At 43.3% G+C, this 14,289-nt stretch overlaps 1 protein-coding gene and 1 long non-coding RNA gene across 5 annotated transcripts in view; one reads left to right on the top strand and one right to left on the bottom strand.

Annotated features, from left to right (window-relative positions):
• The window catches only part of pcloa (piccolo presynaptic cytomatrix protein a), a 31,111-nt gene extending 25,993 nt beyond the window's left edge, over nucleotides 1–5,118 (bottom strand). Inside the window, exons 1-3 of one of the 4 annotated variants that reach the window (XM_061762176.1) lie at nucleotides 4,513–5,118; nucleotides 2,217–3,306; nucleotides 1,136–2,140 (exon numbers count right to left, since the gene is read on the bottom strand). In XM_061762176.1, the coding sequence (XP_061618160.1) occupies nucleotides 1,136–2,140; nucleotides 2,217–3,306; nucleotides 4,513–4,727 (2,310 nt within the window). In that variant the 5' untranslated portion in view covers nucleotides 4,728–5,118. The remainder of the gene's footprint in view (nucleotides 1–1,135; nucleotides 2,141–2,216; nucleotides 3,307–4,512) is intronic. The other 3 variants (XM_061762172.1, XM_061762173.1, XM_061762175.1) reach the window with 3 other exon arrangements.
• Nucleotides 5,119–10,106: 4,988 nt separating this feature from the next.
• Nucleotides 10,107–12,630, top strand: LOC133471980 (uncharacterized). The gene is made up of 3 exons (XR_009786514.1): nucleotides 10,107–10,184; nucleotides 11,148–11,221; nucleotides 12,421–12,630. It is a non-coding gene; the product is annotated as an uncharacterized LOC133471980 (long non-coding RNA).
• Nucleotides 12,631–14,289: the final 1,659 nt, after the last annotated feature.

Raw genomic sequence — 14,289 nt, 5'->3', positions numbered from 1 at the left:
AGAGGAGAGGGGGAGGGTTTGAGGAAGCTGACAGATGCAGGATAACCTTACAGCTGAATTGTATGTGGGGAAAAAAAGGTAAGAATCTAATCGGGAAAAAAAAGGGTATGGCGGACTGTGTTTTTCCCTTGTTCCACAAAGGGTATTGATGGAAATAGAAAAAAAAACAGGATTCCCATTGGCCTTTAAATCCTTTTAGGAAACTGGGATTAAGCCTATAGCTGCCCACGTGGCTCGTACGTGGGCCCCCTCCATTGTTTCACGCCGACTCCATCAGTTAAGATGACGAGCGCTTCTCAGGTGCAATCGTATTCTGCATGTATTTGATGGATGAGAACAAGCGCGGCTTCACTTCTTTGAGACTCGTCCCGAGCGGGAACGTGGCGGCCTAGATAGAATTACGGTGTCACCCGTTCCTCCGACGCAATTACTTTCCCTCCGCCGCGATCGTGCTCAGCTGACTGATCGCATCGCTCGGCTCCTCATTACATTTGCAATTAAAGACTTGCGCTAAACTGAATGGGAACTCAACTTCCTTCTGACAATTAATGCTGACTCAGTCAAAAACGTGGACACCTTGATGATTCGTATTTCCATAAAGCTAACGGAGAAGCGAGAACGAGCGGGCTGATTTCCCGTGAGGACGGAGGTGTGTTGGCTGCGGGAGGTCATTCCCATCATAGCCACGCTTGCTCCAGATGAAGGCTCATTCAGGCTTTCATTCTTCAGTATGCAGCCCTCAGTGGACATCCCCCGATACGGACAATAAGAAGCATTGTAATGCAGGAAACAGTCAAGGTCAGTATGTTTTTGGGACTGCATGCTGCCAAACCCACTCAAGCAAAAACCCTTTTTGGCCTGCGTTTCCTCTCCATACTGATGCTCTGCCATCGTCTTCTATCTGGTCTGAGCGAGCCAACACGCAGTGTGGTAACACAAGAGAGGCAGGTCAAAGGCATTTGGTTTCCGTGTCACCGTCCGCCCAGCTCGACGCGTAGAAACACTACGAAAGTTGTGTTTAACCACACACACAGACACAGAAACACTATTCCCACTTAGGGTCGGGTGTCAATGTTTGCTCGCGCTGTAGTTACGCGTGTGCGTTAAAGGTAGTGTTTGTGATTGTTTTTCTTACCTCTCCTAAGTGGGGAGTGGGGTTGAATCCGCACAAGTTGCACACACTCTTCTTACACTGGGTGCAGAGGCTGTAGTTAGGGGCTTCTGGTGTCCCCACATTCAGCTCTGCGTTGCAGAGAGGACATCTTTCCTTCGTTTTGGATGCTAAGTCCGAGCTAGGTTCTCGCTCAACAGACTTGATCCTGGAGGGTTTCCTGGATTTTGCCGGTGGGGTGTCAGGGGCAGAATCCGAATAGGGGGGAGAGCCCGGACCGGAGAAGGGCGAGTCAGGCGGGGAGCCGGGGCCGGAACCGGGTCCGGAGTCGGCCGGGGAGTCCGGCGGCGACCCCGGCGGAGAATCGGCCGGTTTCTCTTCCTCACCGGTGACGAGACCGGTGGCCGAGTTCAAAAGGGACGAGCCGAAGCTGAACATCTGAGAGGCGGTGGCGGGAGGTTTTGTCGCTTCTGATAATCCGCCCAATCCTCCAAACAGCTTCCCGGCGACGGACTCCTCTTGCTTCGGAGCCGCATGTGCTTGAGGCTTGGACGAGTCCATCAATCCACCGAAACCCCCAAACAGTTTCCCAGTGACGGACTTGGCAGCTTGTGAGGAACCGGCGGCCGGCTTGGCTGAATCAGTCAAGCCTCCAAAACTGATACCTCCCAACCCCCCAAAGAAGCTGGACTCCTGCTTGGCCTTACCCGGCGACTGCTGGGGGCTGGCCTTCTGCTGAATAGGCCGACCGGTCTTGGGATCTATCTTGGGAGAGCCTCCCATAGAGGAGCCCGGGGAAAGCGGTCCTGGTGAGCTAGCACCCGGGGATTTCTGCCTCGGTGTGCTCGGGGGCGTCAAGCCTTGCTCAGCGGTGCTTTGCTGCTTGATGAGCAATTTGCCGGGCTTTCCCGAAGCCCGTCTCTGTGGCGAGGGCGGGGCCGAGCCTTGTTTGGGATTTGTCATGCCCGGGGGGTCCGTGCCCCCCATCGCTCGCTGCATCTGGCAGTTCAGACACAGCCATTCTTTACCCTGTGAGTTAGAGAGAGGCTTAGTTAGAAGATACATACTGTATGTCTACGACTGAACAAGAATAACAAAATCTTACTGCTGAGTCTGGGGGGCTGAATCCACAGAGGCTGCAGACCTGGTTCTTACACTCAGTGCATTGACTGTAATTTGGCGGGTCCTTCGATCCAGTATTCAACCGGGTGGTCTTACACAGCGGACAGAACCCCCCTGTTGGCTTGGCGACATCCCCGGGATGAGCCCCAGGCACTGGCTGTCCTTGCTGTTTTAGTCCAGGCTTGTCAGGTTCTTTTTGCTGCGCAGGACCACTTTGTGTCTGTTTAGCACCTTGACCAGGTGGTACTTGCCCTTGCCTTGGTGCCTGCTGTCCAAGTGGGTCTTGACCTTGACTGGATCCCTGCTGCCCCGGTGGTCCTTGACTTTGTCTGGGTCCCTGTTGCCCTGGTGGTCCTTGACCTTGTCTGGGTCCCTGCTGCCCCAGTGGTCCTTGACCTTGTCTGGGTCCCTGCTGCCCTGGTGGGCCTTGACACTGTTTGGGTCCCTGTTGCCCCGATGGTCCTTGACCTGGTCTAGGTGCTTGCTGCCCAGGAGGCCCTTGTCCTGGCTGCCGCTGGCCTTGCCTGGGAGCTTGTCCAGGAGGTCCCGGAGCTGATTTAGGTCCTGGGCTTACTTGTCCTTGCCCAGGTTTGGGTCCCTGTCCAGTAGGGCCTTGTCCCTGTTTTTGGGGCCCTCCTTGTTGTGGTGCCTTTGGACCTGATCCTTGTTGAGGGCCCTTCCTAGGTGGCTTTCCTCCCTGATTGGACTCAGGCGTAGCGCCCTCATCCTCATCCTCATCCCCAAACAGCCCAAACTTGGGGATGTTCACTGAGTCCCCCATGGAGGATATGGAGGAGGACACGGAGGAGGTCATGGACGACATGGCACTGAGGGGGTTTGCCCCGCTTAGGAAGCTGGAGCCAAACATGCCGAACGGCTTGCTGTCTGAGTCTTTGGGCTCCTGCTGGAATCGGGATTCGAAAAGGTTGAGGGACGAGGGACTGCGACCTGCGGCGAGCCTGCCGGGCGGACTCTGATTGAAGGTGTCTACCGTGCGACTCTTACTGAGGCCTGCCGGGCCTCTGGAGGCCCCTGGCTGCTGAGAACGCTGCTGGACACCAGATTCTGACGGTCTGGGGAAGACAAAAAGAAAAGTTGGTTCATAAAGGTCTAGTGTAGCACTCTTGTTCTAATAATAATATAAGCTAACGGCCGTGTCAACATGAATCTGTAGCGCGCCGTCGCCGCAGGCTAGTGCTAACGAGTACGTGAACACGGCTGAATGACACCGAGTGTACATCACGGAGAGGAAGAGGCGGTTTTGTTAGCTCTGAGGCGAGAGGTAACCAATTTCCGTGCAGTGTGAGGAGCAAATTGTCTGTCGTAACCATTATGCAACATCTCGGCTTCCGTTACCGGTGCTGTATCGCACACTAGTGGGCAACCCATTGCAATGTACATTTCAGCACCATGGACAGCGACCACAGCCGGTTTCTAAAAATTAGAGGGAAATCTGAGAGGGAAGTGACATTAACACTGTGCTTCTATTTTTACTCATATTAATATCGATGCATCCTATCCATCCCCCATTGCTAGCTAACATACTTATAACATTTCTCAAATAGAGCCAATTGAAAGACTATAGCATCAAGCATTCCCATTTTTGGGGGGGGTATATTTCTTGACATTGTTCATGCATTTTGTTGGCATTTGCAGCCTCCAAGCCCCTCCTCCTCCTCTTCAGCCACACACCATTAAAATCCAATCTGACCAAATTCATTAGCAGATGAGAGTCTAATTGGCAACATTAACGTGGATTCAAGCGACCATTTTGTATTATCATTTGTGATGTCGTTCGAATAGAGAGGGGGGAAAAAAAGAAAAACACTTGTCTTTACCCAGCAGGCATTTCGACCTATTTGGCACGAATACTGGAGGTGTGTCTCCTCCTTTGATCTGACATAAACAATCCGGATTTCATCCTATTCAACGGCCCTGTGCAAGTATTTACGCGTGTCGTGTGCCTCCGACATCATTGTAGAATTTTTTTTTTTTTTTAATGCAGCATCGACACACAGCTACGCGCAGTCTGCCGAATGCATCGTTTCCAGTGAAGAATAAAGAGGTGTTTTAATGCATTCGTGTGCACGGATGTCGATGATTAGCCCTGGAAACTGGCTTTAATAATGAGATCACGCCTGGGTGGATGACAAAAATGGGCGTCATCTGACTCCTGCTCAGCCACAACACATCCATCCGCTCTGCTCGTGTGGATATTTTTGTGTACCCAAAAAAAAAAAAAAAAAGGAAAAGGTATAAATAGTGATGAGAAGCCCTGCCTTCGTGCAGCCGCGGCACCCCCGGGCTGCCTGCCGTGCGCCCTTGACATCGTCGCGGCGAGCTGCTTCCGCTGCTCTTCGCTCAGCTCCGCCAGGTCCACCGGAGCCCCGCCGGGGACCCGCACGAAGCCGCCGGCCCCGTCGGGTGCCAGCCCCTCGGGTAGCCCCTGCAGCGGGCCTTCCGCTCCTCCTTCTAGACTCGCCTCGTTCCCCATGATGCGACCCCTCCCGTATCCGTCCTGGATCGATGCGCCGCCGCGACCCGAGCCCTCCTGGCGGCGCGGCTTTTAGCTCCGAAATGCGCAGCGGAAACGGCCCGGTTGCATCTCACACGGATTGTATCCGTTTAATGGCTACTTTCCCTCGGGAGAGCTGCCGTACCACTGCCGTGTGGTTGCTGCTCCGTAGCGCATCTCTGCAGCTTTACACACCAGCTACCAGCTCTCCGTGACTGGGGGTCGTCCGTTTCACTCCCTGGGCAGCCTCTCAGGGGGACATCCGGACGTCATTTCAAAATAAAACCTACATTAAGTCGCATTTATGTATATTTTTACAGCCAATCTAAGGGCTACACAGTAAAAAAACATATAATACATCCAGTAAAAAAAATTTCTAATCGCATAACCAACGCAAATACAAATTACGATTGAAGATAAGGACCACTTCCGTCTTCTTCCTGGAAACACTTGTGAGCTTGACGCACCCTGTGCTGATTGCGCATGCGCGATCTTTGACAGGTGCACTGCATTCTTCAGTGGAGCAAAATGTGTCGTTAAAGGGAAATAACTCGTACAAATGCATGAGAACGAGGTCCATTAATGTTTAAGGGTGTGAAATATTGGACGCCACTGCAAAATAGTTCATGTGCAGTCAATATAAAGTCTCAAGTGTGTGTGCAAAAAAGAGGATATCACATAAGAGCCAGGGAAGTGCAATAAAGCAAAATGTCAAAAGTGACAGCATATCCACAGTAGAGATAATACACAGTAGCTGTAGAGGATGACTCATATTATGAATAATAATTCAGCGCCTTGGCTTGTTTTTTTGGCAATATGAGGGCGTGCAATTGAACGTGTCACCGCTCGTGATGATAAAAATATATTTATGTGCAGCACAATCTCGATGAATTCCCAATCTCCTCTGAAAATGAGATTCCTTTAATCACACAGTGACGGGCATTCATAAAACAATGCGGTGAAATCATATTTTACATCCAGAGAGGATTACAGCACAAACAACACAAAGCGTCAGCTCAACTGAGCATCAAGCGGATGTGATGCAACACGACACGGAAGGAACGCTCATTTGCTGCGTGTGTGTGTGTGGAGCTGCAGGACACACGTGTCCTGCATGCATGAACGCAACACACCACGCTCGAGACCTTCAGAGCCCCGAAGGAGGCCGCACTGGCTGACTAGTCTACGTCTAGTTATTTACCGCTGCCAAATGTGAAAAACGGTCCAGGGATGAATACAAGTTCTATTGCTCTGTGTTCAATTTGTTTGGTCTTCGAGGTGGGAATCGGCTGTCAGAGCGTAGTAAAAGTCCATTTTGTGTGGCCATTATAGCATAAAACGCCACGACACACCTTCCCTTTTGGCATGCTAACAAGTCGCCTGCTCCGCCGTTGAAGTTTACTGTCATACTAAACATGGAACAAATACAATTACACTTTGGGCATTCAAAACAACCACACTGCTTTATTCGAAAGTCCATTAGCTTAATGCTGACACACATTGCAAAACGCCATAGACGGAATAACGAAACTAGCATTGATGGCGCGGTTCTGTAAGCAAATGATATTTGAACACAAACGGTGCAGCAACAATTGTAGACAAACAATATAACAACACTAACAGGCATACGTTCTTTATCCTCTGCAAATTACTGCAGTTTACTGAGCTGCTGTGACTGTCTTCTATGTGTATATCTGTACGTATATGTCATACTGCCCCCTGGTGGCCAAATCTGTATGTTTGTACATAAACATACAGTACATTGTTCTTTTTGTTTCCGCTTGATCAGCAAAATGAGCATTACTTGTGACAAATACTCTCAGTAAAAAAAATCTGAAACAAGTACAGTAACTATAGCCGGATTACTTTAGTATCAGCATTGTATCATAAAATGGAATTTTTAGTATTGCAGTATTGATGCTTCAGGGTCAAGCCAACCTTTCTGCGAGCACAATTTATCAACGAAACATACGGAACTGGATGATGTTACCAGTGTGTGTGTGTGTCCGTGTAACATGACTCTGGTAACCCGATAACAAACACTGCACGCTGTTCATTAAATTTGAATCGGCCCAATGTGACAAAGAAGAAACTGAAGGATTCAGACATATATTTTTGTAAATCGTATGTCTTTCAATCACAACAAACTAAAAGGTTACAATCTTAAACTTACATACCTGGGACTCCCTACAGGCTTGCATATGTGTGGATATCCGTGCGGCGACTCCCGGGAGAGGATGAGCGCGATCCCTGCCGCATTGTGGCGGAGCCTCGCTCATCCCGATTAGCGGCTAATTCCGCCCTCGTCGTCGCCCGCCAGTTTCTGTCCCTAAAAATAAAGTGACGTTAGAAAGGAGGCTTCCGGTTTAACTTGACTCCACACGGCTCGCGGCATCAAAGTCAACAGCGGCACGTGACGGTAAGAAAATGAGCTGAACAGGAAGTAGTACTGAGAGGCGTCCCTAATCCTCTTTTATCCTGAGGCCAATCGCACACCTCTAATCTGTTTTCTTGTGCACTCGCTGCATTCATCCCATTACTGAGGGTCAACTTGATATACAGTAAAGGTTTATATATGTATTTGTTTGCCTGCCAGCGATTGACGATTCTACACGTGACCTCATCGATACGGCTAATATCGCTGAACCATTATTATTTTTTTTTTTTAAATAATAATTTTCAAACAAATTTAAATCCACTTTTGATTTTTGTTTTAAACGCATGTTTTGGTTTGTGCGAATGGACATGGGTCAATATGTAAAAAATATATATAAATGAATAAATAATACAAATAAAACAATAATAAAGTCATATTTGTATACAAGCAAATAATAAAAATCAAGAAATATAAAAACTCAAATGATAAAAAAAATAAAATGCTAATAGTTAAAATAAAATAGTAGTGAAATTACAATAAAAATAATTGAAATAAAATATAAGATAATATAAATAAAATAAACGTTGGAAATAAAATAAAAATAACATTCTAATTCAACAAACAATAATTAACTGAAAATAACTATTTTTTCATAACATTACAGTAAAAATAGTAATTTAAAAATATAAAATAATATAAAATAAGAATCAAAATAAAATAGTCTAGTCAAATTAATGTTCAGGTAACAGGTAGCATGTTGTACCTTTTTTTTTAAACAAAAAAATAAGATTGTAATTTCTTTAGGTTGAGATACGGTCTGTATGATCTTGTTGCTACTGGGCAAATACAATCAAACTGTGAAAAATATTGTGAATTTCTCAGGAAATATCGCACGATTCCACATTTCCTCGTTGTTGATGCGTTTACGATATTTTCTTTAAGAACTCAAGGAAAATAAATCTCACCAGTAAATGATGTGCTCCTCTTCCACATTGACTCTCTCAGAGGATGATGTGCTGCCATCTGACTGGCTGATCCCGACGAAGAGGCTGTAAAAACAAAACAAATACTAGGCGTGAGTGAGTGAGTGAGTGAATGAGCGAGTGAAGCAGCCTCCTCAAAGTTCATGAATTATTAACGCCAGCTACCTGTTGTCACCACTGTGGGTGCGTCATCGCGTTGCTGCGAGGGGTCCCCGGCGGCTTACGCCAATGAGTCACACGCCTGCGAGAGCGCAAAAACGTCTGCACATTGTGATGCTGACAAGAGTTGGGGACAAAAATACACACTCAGCCGCACAAACCTCTCCCTCCAAGAAATACATGCATATATACTACCTTAATACAGTACAGTATATGCCACTGGACAGCTGGATTCCCCACAATCCATGCATTCCAATGCACAAGTGGACAAAAGCACAATTGGAGTGTAGTTGCGCTCCCTAGTGGTAATGGTGGTCAATTACAGTTACTGTATACAGTATTCAATATTGCATTGTGTATGTGTTTGGATTCTTTTTTTCCCTTTATCTCCTACTATACATTCAAGTGAATGAGAATTAAGATTTATAATGTAAGATTTAATTAAAATATAAGATTTAATTATAGCTACATCAAATTTTTTTTTTTTACGCGTCAGTTATGTGCCAATTCAATTTATTTTCATTCAAATAACAGACTAGAAAATGTTTCGAAAAAGTACCTTGTAATGTAAATCACAAATTCCAAATTGTATTGGCGTTACAACTTAATTAATTCAATTTTAGGGGGAAAAAAACCCATCACATTTTGAAGACTTTTTAAAAACATTTCCCTAATTTTCTCGGTGAGTAATTCCAAAAAATTCCAACAAGGACGTTCTTATCTCTTTTTCTTATTTAATCGAATATTATTGACAAATTCCAAAATGTATTGAATTCACAATTTTTGTATCTATCCATCAATCTTCTAAAAAAATGCATGTTTTCTTTCTCAATGAATAATGCTCTGAAATTAGAATTGCTGGACCTTATTGGAAGTCGTGTCACGGGAGGGATCCATAATATGGAACTTTAGAGCAATAATATGACTTTTAACAGTCTATTAATATTACAAAATGACAATACAATCGAGAGGGGTGCATAAAGAAAACCTTTAGTCTTGACTGAAATCTCATTTTACCCAGCCCCATTGGTTGCCATGGCAGCATCTGCCACTCACCTGCAGGGCTCCTAATGAGGAGCATCACTTACAGATTGGACGACTTGTGACGTCAGCAGCATGTCGGCTTATAATGTCCGGACCTTGGAGACCCCCGATGCCCCGGAGGAATTCACCTTTAAAAAGATAATAATGTTTAGTATTGGTGAGGGTTTAATGCAATATTGTCTTTACTGTTGTAGGAAACAGGCTCATGGAGAGCAGCATTCAAGGACGGTTGCCATGGCAGCAAGAACAGTTTATTTAATGCCGAAATCCACCTGATTGCGCCACTTGAATCGTTCCAGCACACACACCCAGCAATAACATAAGTGGTGGGGGATTGTGGCTATTTTTATCTTTCAAGGAAATGTACCACTTGTTGGTTTAGACTGAATTGTCGCGCATGCGCAACACTGACCTCAATCACAAACCAAATCATACCCGTATTTACAAATAAATAAAATAAATAAACGTGTATAAATGAGCTAATTTAGCCAAATTCAACAACAATGAAATAAAGTACAATTTGGAGTGAAATTTGGAATTACATTTTCAGCAAAATTACAGACATTGTCTTCTTCTATGCCGTATATTCTGTTGAAGTCGCTACCGCCACCATCTGGTCGGCGGCACTAACACACCGTATAAAATAACGCTTTTTAAAATTATTATTATTTTATTTGTTTTACTTTTTACCGTGCAAATTAAAGCGGAAATAAAATTACATTTGCACACGCATTCACGTACTTAAGGGCTAAAAATCAAACGTTAAGTTATCTCACTTCGCAGGTGAGGAATCGGGACACAGCTGTTTCTAATGGCAACGTAGCAAGGACGCCAGGTGTGACGCGGAGCTCCATTCGTTGCTGCCGACTAACGGTAGGAAGTGCAAATAACAGATTAAACATCACCGTTTTTGCCTTTATTTAGCGGTGGAAAAGCGGAGGTAAAACAAATAATGTGGGCATGAACGCTATCTTTAATCAAACTATGTAGCTGCCTAACACCACCGCGGTTGCTAACGGTAGATAATTGCTAACGTTAGCTAAACGCCACGGAAGTCAACAAACTCGGAACGGAACTTGGAAATTGACTAAATCAATAACGACCCAATAAGACGTTAAAATAAGAGGGTTTTTTTGCTTACCAGTAGAGTGATAAACCCACGTATTACTTTTTTCAAATGAAGAAAACGTAAATGTTGTCGTTGAAAAACAAAATTTGTACCAGACACATCGGGTTCATATTATTATTATTCATTTCTATTAAATACAATTTTAGATTAATAATTTCTATTAAATACGTGCATTTTATTATTATTATATACTCAAAGATACGTTACAAATAGTAATTTCTTTTTTTTTTTTTTTTTTATACGAACAATGTCGCAAACGTTGCTTTTTTACATCATGGCCAGGGGACTACAGATGAAAACTAGCCTTCTGGCTAATTCTGGCTTTTTTAACCATGTGTACTTCATGTGTTTTATGAAATTGCATTGTCCCCTTTCAAAAATAAACTGAACTGAACTGAACGTTCCCCCAAAACTGAGTATTGTGCACATTTGGCACATGCATTTGTATAGCTGTTTTCCTAGCCGTCATAAGGTCTTCTCGTGAATATTCACATTTCATGACTCAAAGGTGTTAAAAATGTCACATTGCACAAGCAAGAAGCATATTTACATCATTCACTTCCTCTAATTCAGTGGTTCTCAAATGTTTTACACCAGGTACCAGGAAATATAACAACAACGATCAAAGTACCACCGTCATGATACAGATGTCATGGGGGAAAGAAACCAAGGACACTAACTTGAATGTTGTTTTGTGTACTCTCCAGGCACAAGCAGAAGCATGCAGTTCAGAAGAACAGAGTGTTGTCTCCAAGTCGAACAGCACCTGCCCTGTGAAGAGGTGCCACAAATCGCGACATGCCCCGCTTTTCCACGTTAGCACTTGCATGCTCTTCAAAATGTAGATTTCTATTTGGGCAAAAAAAAAACATTGTATTTTATTTAGCATGTTCCTCCACATTAAAAACAAAAAGAGGTACACCTGTTTGGAGCAGTATTATGTTTTGGGATTGAAAATGACATTTGGCATTGCATAAAAAGCTGTATTGACATAAAAGAAAGTATTGGTGGTAAAGGAGATTGCATAGAAAAAATACAGACTACAAAAATACTGTTATACTATATGAGTTTCGTAATGTAAGTCTTCAGATTGGCCCTTCATGTGCGCCTTTTTTTTCAGTGTTCCGTTGCTGGGTTTCAACTTTGTTTTACCTTTGTAAAAAAAAAAAAAGCCCATTTCAACTAAACTCTATATGATTTAATATTCGTATCATTTATTTGTAATTGTTTACAATACTTCTGTGTGGTCACTTGTTTCTTTTATGTGGAATTTGGGCATCTGCACATGCGCGTTGTTTCATGCATTCTGTGGAAACGCAGTGATATCAGATATGTCACTTGAAAATGTGCTGGAGATGGAAATTAGTCCAAATTTTATGGTGAACAGCAGAGGGCGCTACTCGCATCTCACAGCCTCGAAACTTGCCGAAAAAGGGAAGTTGAAACTTAAAAAAAACGGAACACTAGAAAGACTGACACAAAATCATGTAAAAAAAAAAAATATATATATATATATATAAAACTACTGTTACTATTATTTTTCCAGTGAAAAAGTTTTTTACATGACTATTTTACTTTAATCTTTAATCTATTTTCATCATATTGGAAACAATCTTGAAAGTTAAAAACGTTTTATCCCCAAAGTAGAACATTTTATTTTCCTATATAACTAAATATACCACGATTCTCGTATTGCTACTTAAATTTTGTAGTCATGACTGATTTCGCAACTTTTTTTTTCCACGTAATATTCCGACTTTAATCTCAACTATACAACTGTATTCTCAACTAATCTCAAACTCATTTATTTTTTCTCATATTTCCAATTTCATCTAAAAATATGCAACTTTAAAAAAAAAAAATTTAATAGTAAAACTTAAGTCGAGTATTACCTATATTTATAATTGCATTGATTTTATTTTCATGCAAAGTGACATTATGCAAACAAAAAAAAAAAAAAGCTTTTTTTTTTAATGACAGGATCAGGGCGGTTTTGACGCAAAGTTGTGGGACACGTGGACGGCTCTGCGCAACGATGACAACCTGCTTTTGGACAGGTGTGTTTACCGTTTTAATGCAGAGGACGCCATATCGTGCGCTTGAGGAGGTGTGCTTTGACTTCTGCTTCTTGTACTGCACAACGCTGACACAAGAACATCATTCAAAGCTTCTGAACATGCTTTAACTTGACATTGTGGACAGGGTGATTTCGAAAAAAAATATTTAAAAAACTTATTTCGGGATTTTTTTTGCTTAGTTTATATTTTTCTATGTTTAACAAAAAAATAAAAACAATTAGGAATAACTTAAATATTTTTTAACGTGGCTTTTAAGAAAAAAAATATTTAATTTTATATTTTAAGATTGGTAAAGAATCACCTTCCATGTACAGCCTGTCTGTCATTCAGTTTGTGAACATTTATTCCTAAAATGGGGTCAAATTGTAAAAAAACAAAAAAACCAAGCATTTCTGTGCAATAAATTTTACTGCACCCTCGCCGAGTTTAAAATTGTCATTACTGTGCCAGCTTCCTCCTGTAAGGGTTATGTTAAAGAACCAGAATAAAGAGTTCAGGCAAAATGTGCTCTCGTTATAGTCAGGCTTTTATTTGTTTTGCAGAGTAGATGTTCAGTGGCAGACATCACACCAAAAAGCAAACAGAAACAAAACAAAAAAAGCAGCTTACAAGTTGGATGACATGGACTGTCTCCTTGTCGCTGCATGTTCATGTTCTTCTCTTGTTCAGCAGGTACAGGATCTTGGTGGCCTGGGTTGTTCTCCTCCTCGGGGCTGGTACTGGGGAAGAAAAGAAAAAGCAGGTGAGCGCTCAAACGTATAGCCTGAGCTTGTTCGCAGCTGACGTCATCTCTCAGCATGTTTGACAGCAAGTTGATCATGACGCCATGTTTCCTGCACCAGCAAACACTTTGCCCCCACTAGCTTAGCAACATGCACTACGCAAATATCTTGCCCCCACTACCTTAGCGACGCCATAGACACGCGGCTCAAAGTATCTATAATGTCTATGTTCACAGCGCTCGACTCGCTCTTTTCCGGTTTCCGTTTTTTCGACGTCCTGCTTTTGTACGTCGGGTCGTCTCTAACTTTAGAGGTTTTCAAAGTAACGAGCTCATTTTATAAAAACGTAGATAGTACAGATATTTATGTTTAAAAAGGAGTGAGGAGTAAAACTAAAAAGTCGCCACAAAAATAAATACAGATCCCTGAAAAGTCGACTTGAGTGCAGTAGGTTACTTCCCACCTCTGAAGAGTGCAAACATTTGAGTTGGTGTTAGTACGACGACTGCAGGCGGATGAGGGCGACGCAATGCCGTCGCTCAGCTTGCTGCAGGAAACAAACCCCCCATCAAGCAATTAGTCATTAGTTGCATCTTAAATTGGTTTCCGCTGACGACGTCATCCGGTGTTTTTTTTTTTTCAAAAACTTTATTTAACAAAGAGGATCACAAAAAAACAAATAAATAAGATCGTAACACTGCACGAAGACCGAAAAACCTGAGACGATCGGTGCAGAACTATAAACAGAGCAGCGAGAGGGTTTCTAACTCAGTCCTCCTGAAGAGTCTCAGTCCTCCGAGTATTGTCGTAAACCACCCGACTATCCTGGGATAGCCTTTTCTGGGATGGCCTTTATGAATGCATTTATGAATATAAATAGCGTATAAAGTGAGGATTGAACTCACCGGAACCTGAAATGTATTTTATTGAATCGTATTTGTCTCAGTTAGCTACAAATACTTCTTTAAGAGACCTCGTCCTTGGACCAGCAGGCTGTAGCTGCTCCATGTAGCCACAAGGGGGCGGCATTCCATAGCAATTCTCTGTCG

The sequence above is a fragment of the Phyllopteryx taeniolatus genome, chromosome 22, assembly GCF_024500385.1.
Source record: "Phyllopteryx taeniolatus isolate TA_2022b chromosome 22, UOR_Ptae_1.2, whole genome shotgun sequence".
NCBI lineage: Eukaryota > Metazoa > Chordata > Actinopteri > Syngnathiformes > Syngnathidae > Phyllopteryx > Phyllopteryx taeniolatus.
Note: the sequence above shows the minus strand (reverse complement) of the source record. Positions and strands in the feature narration are given on the sequence as shown.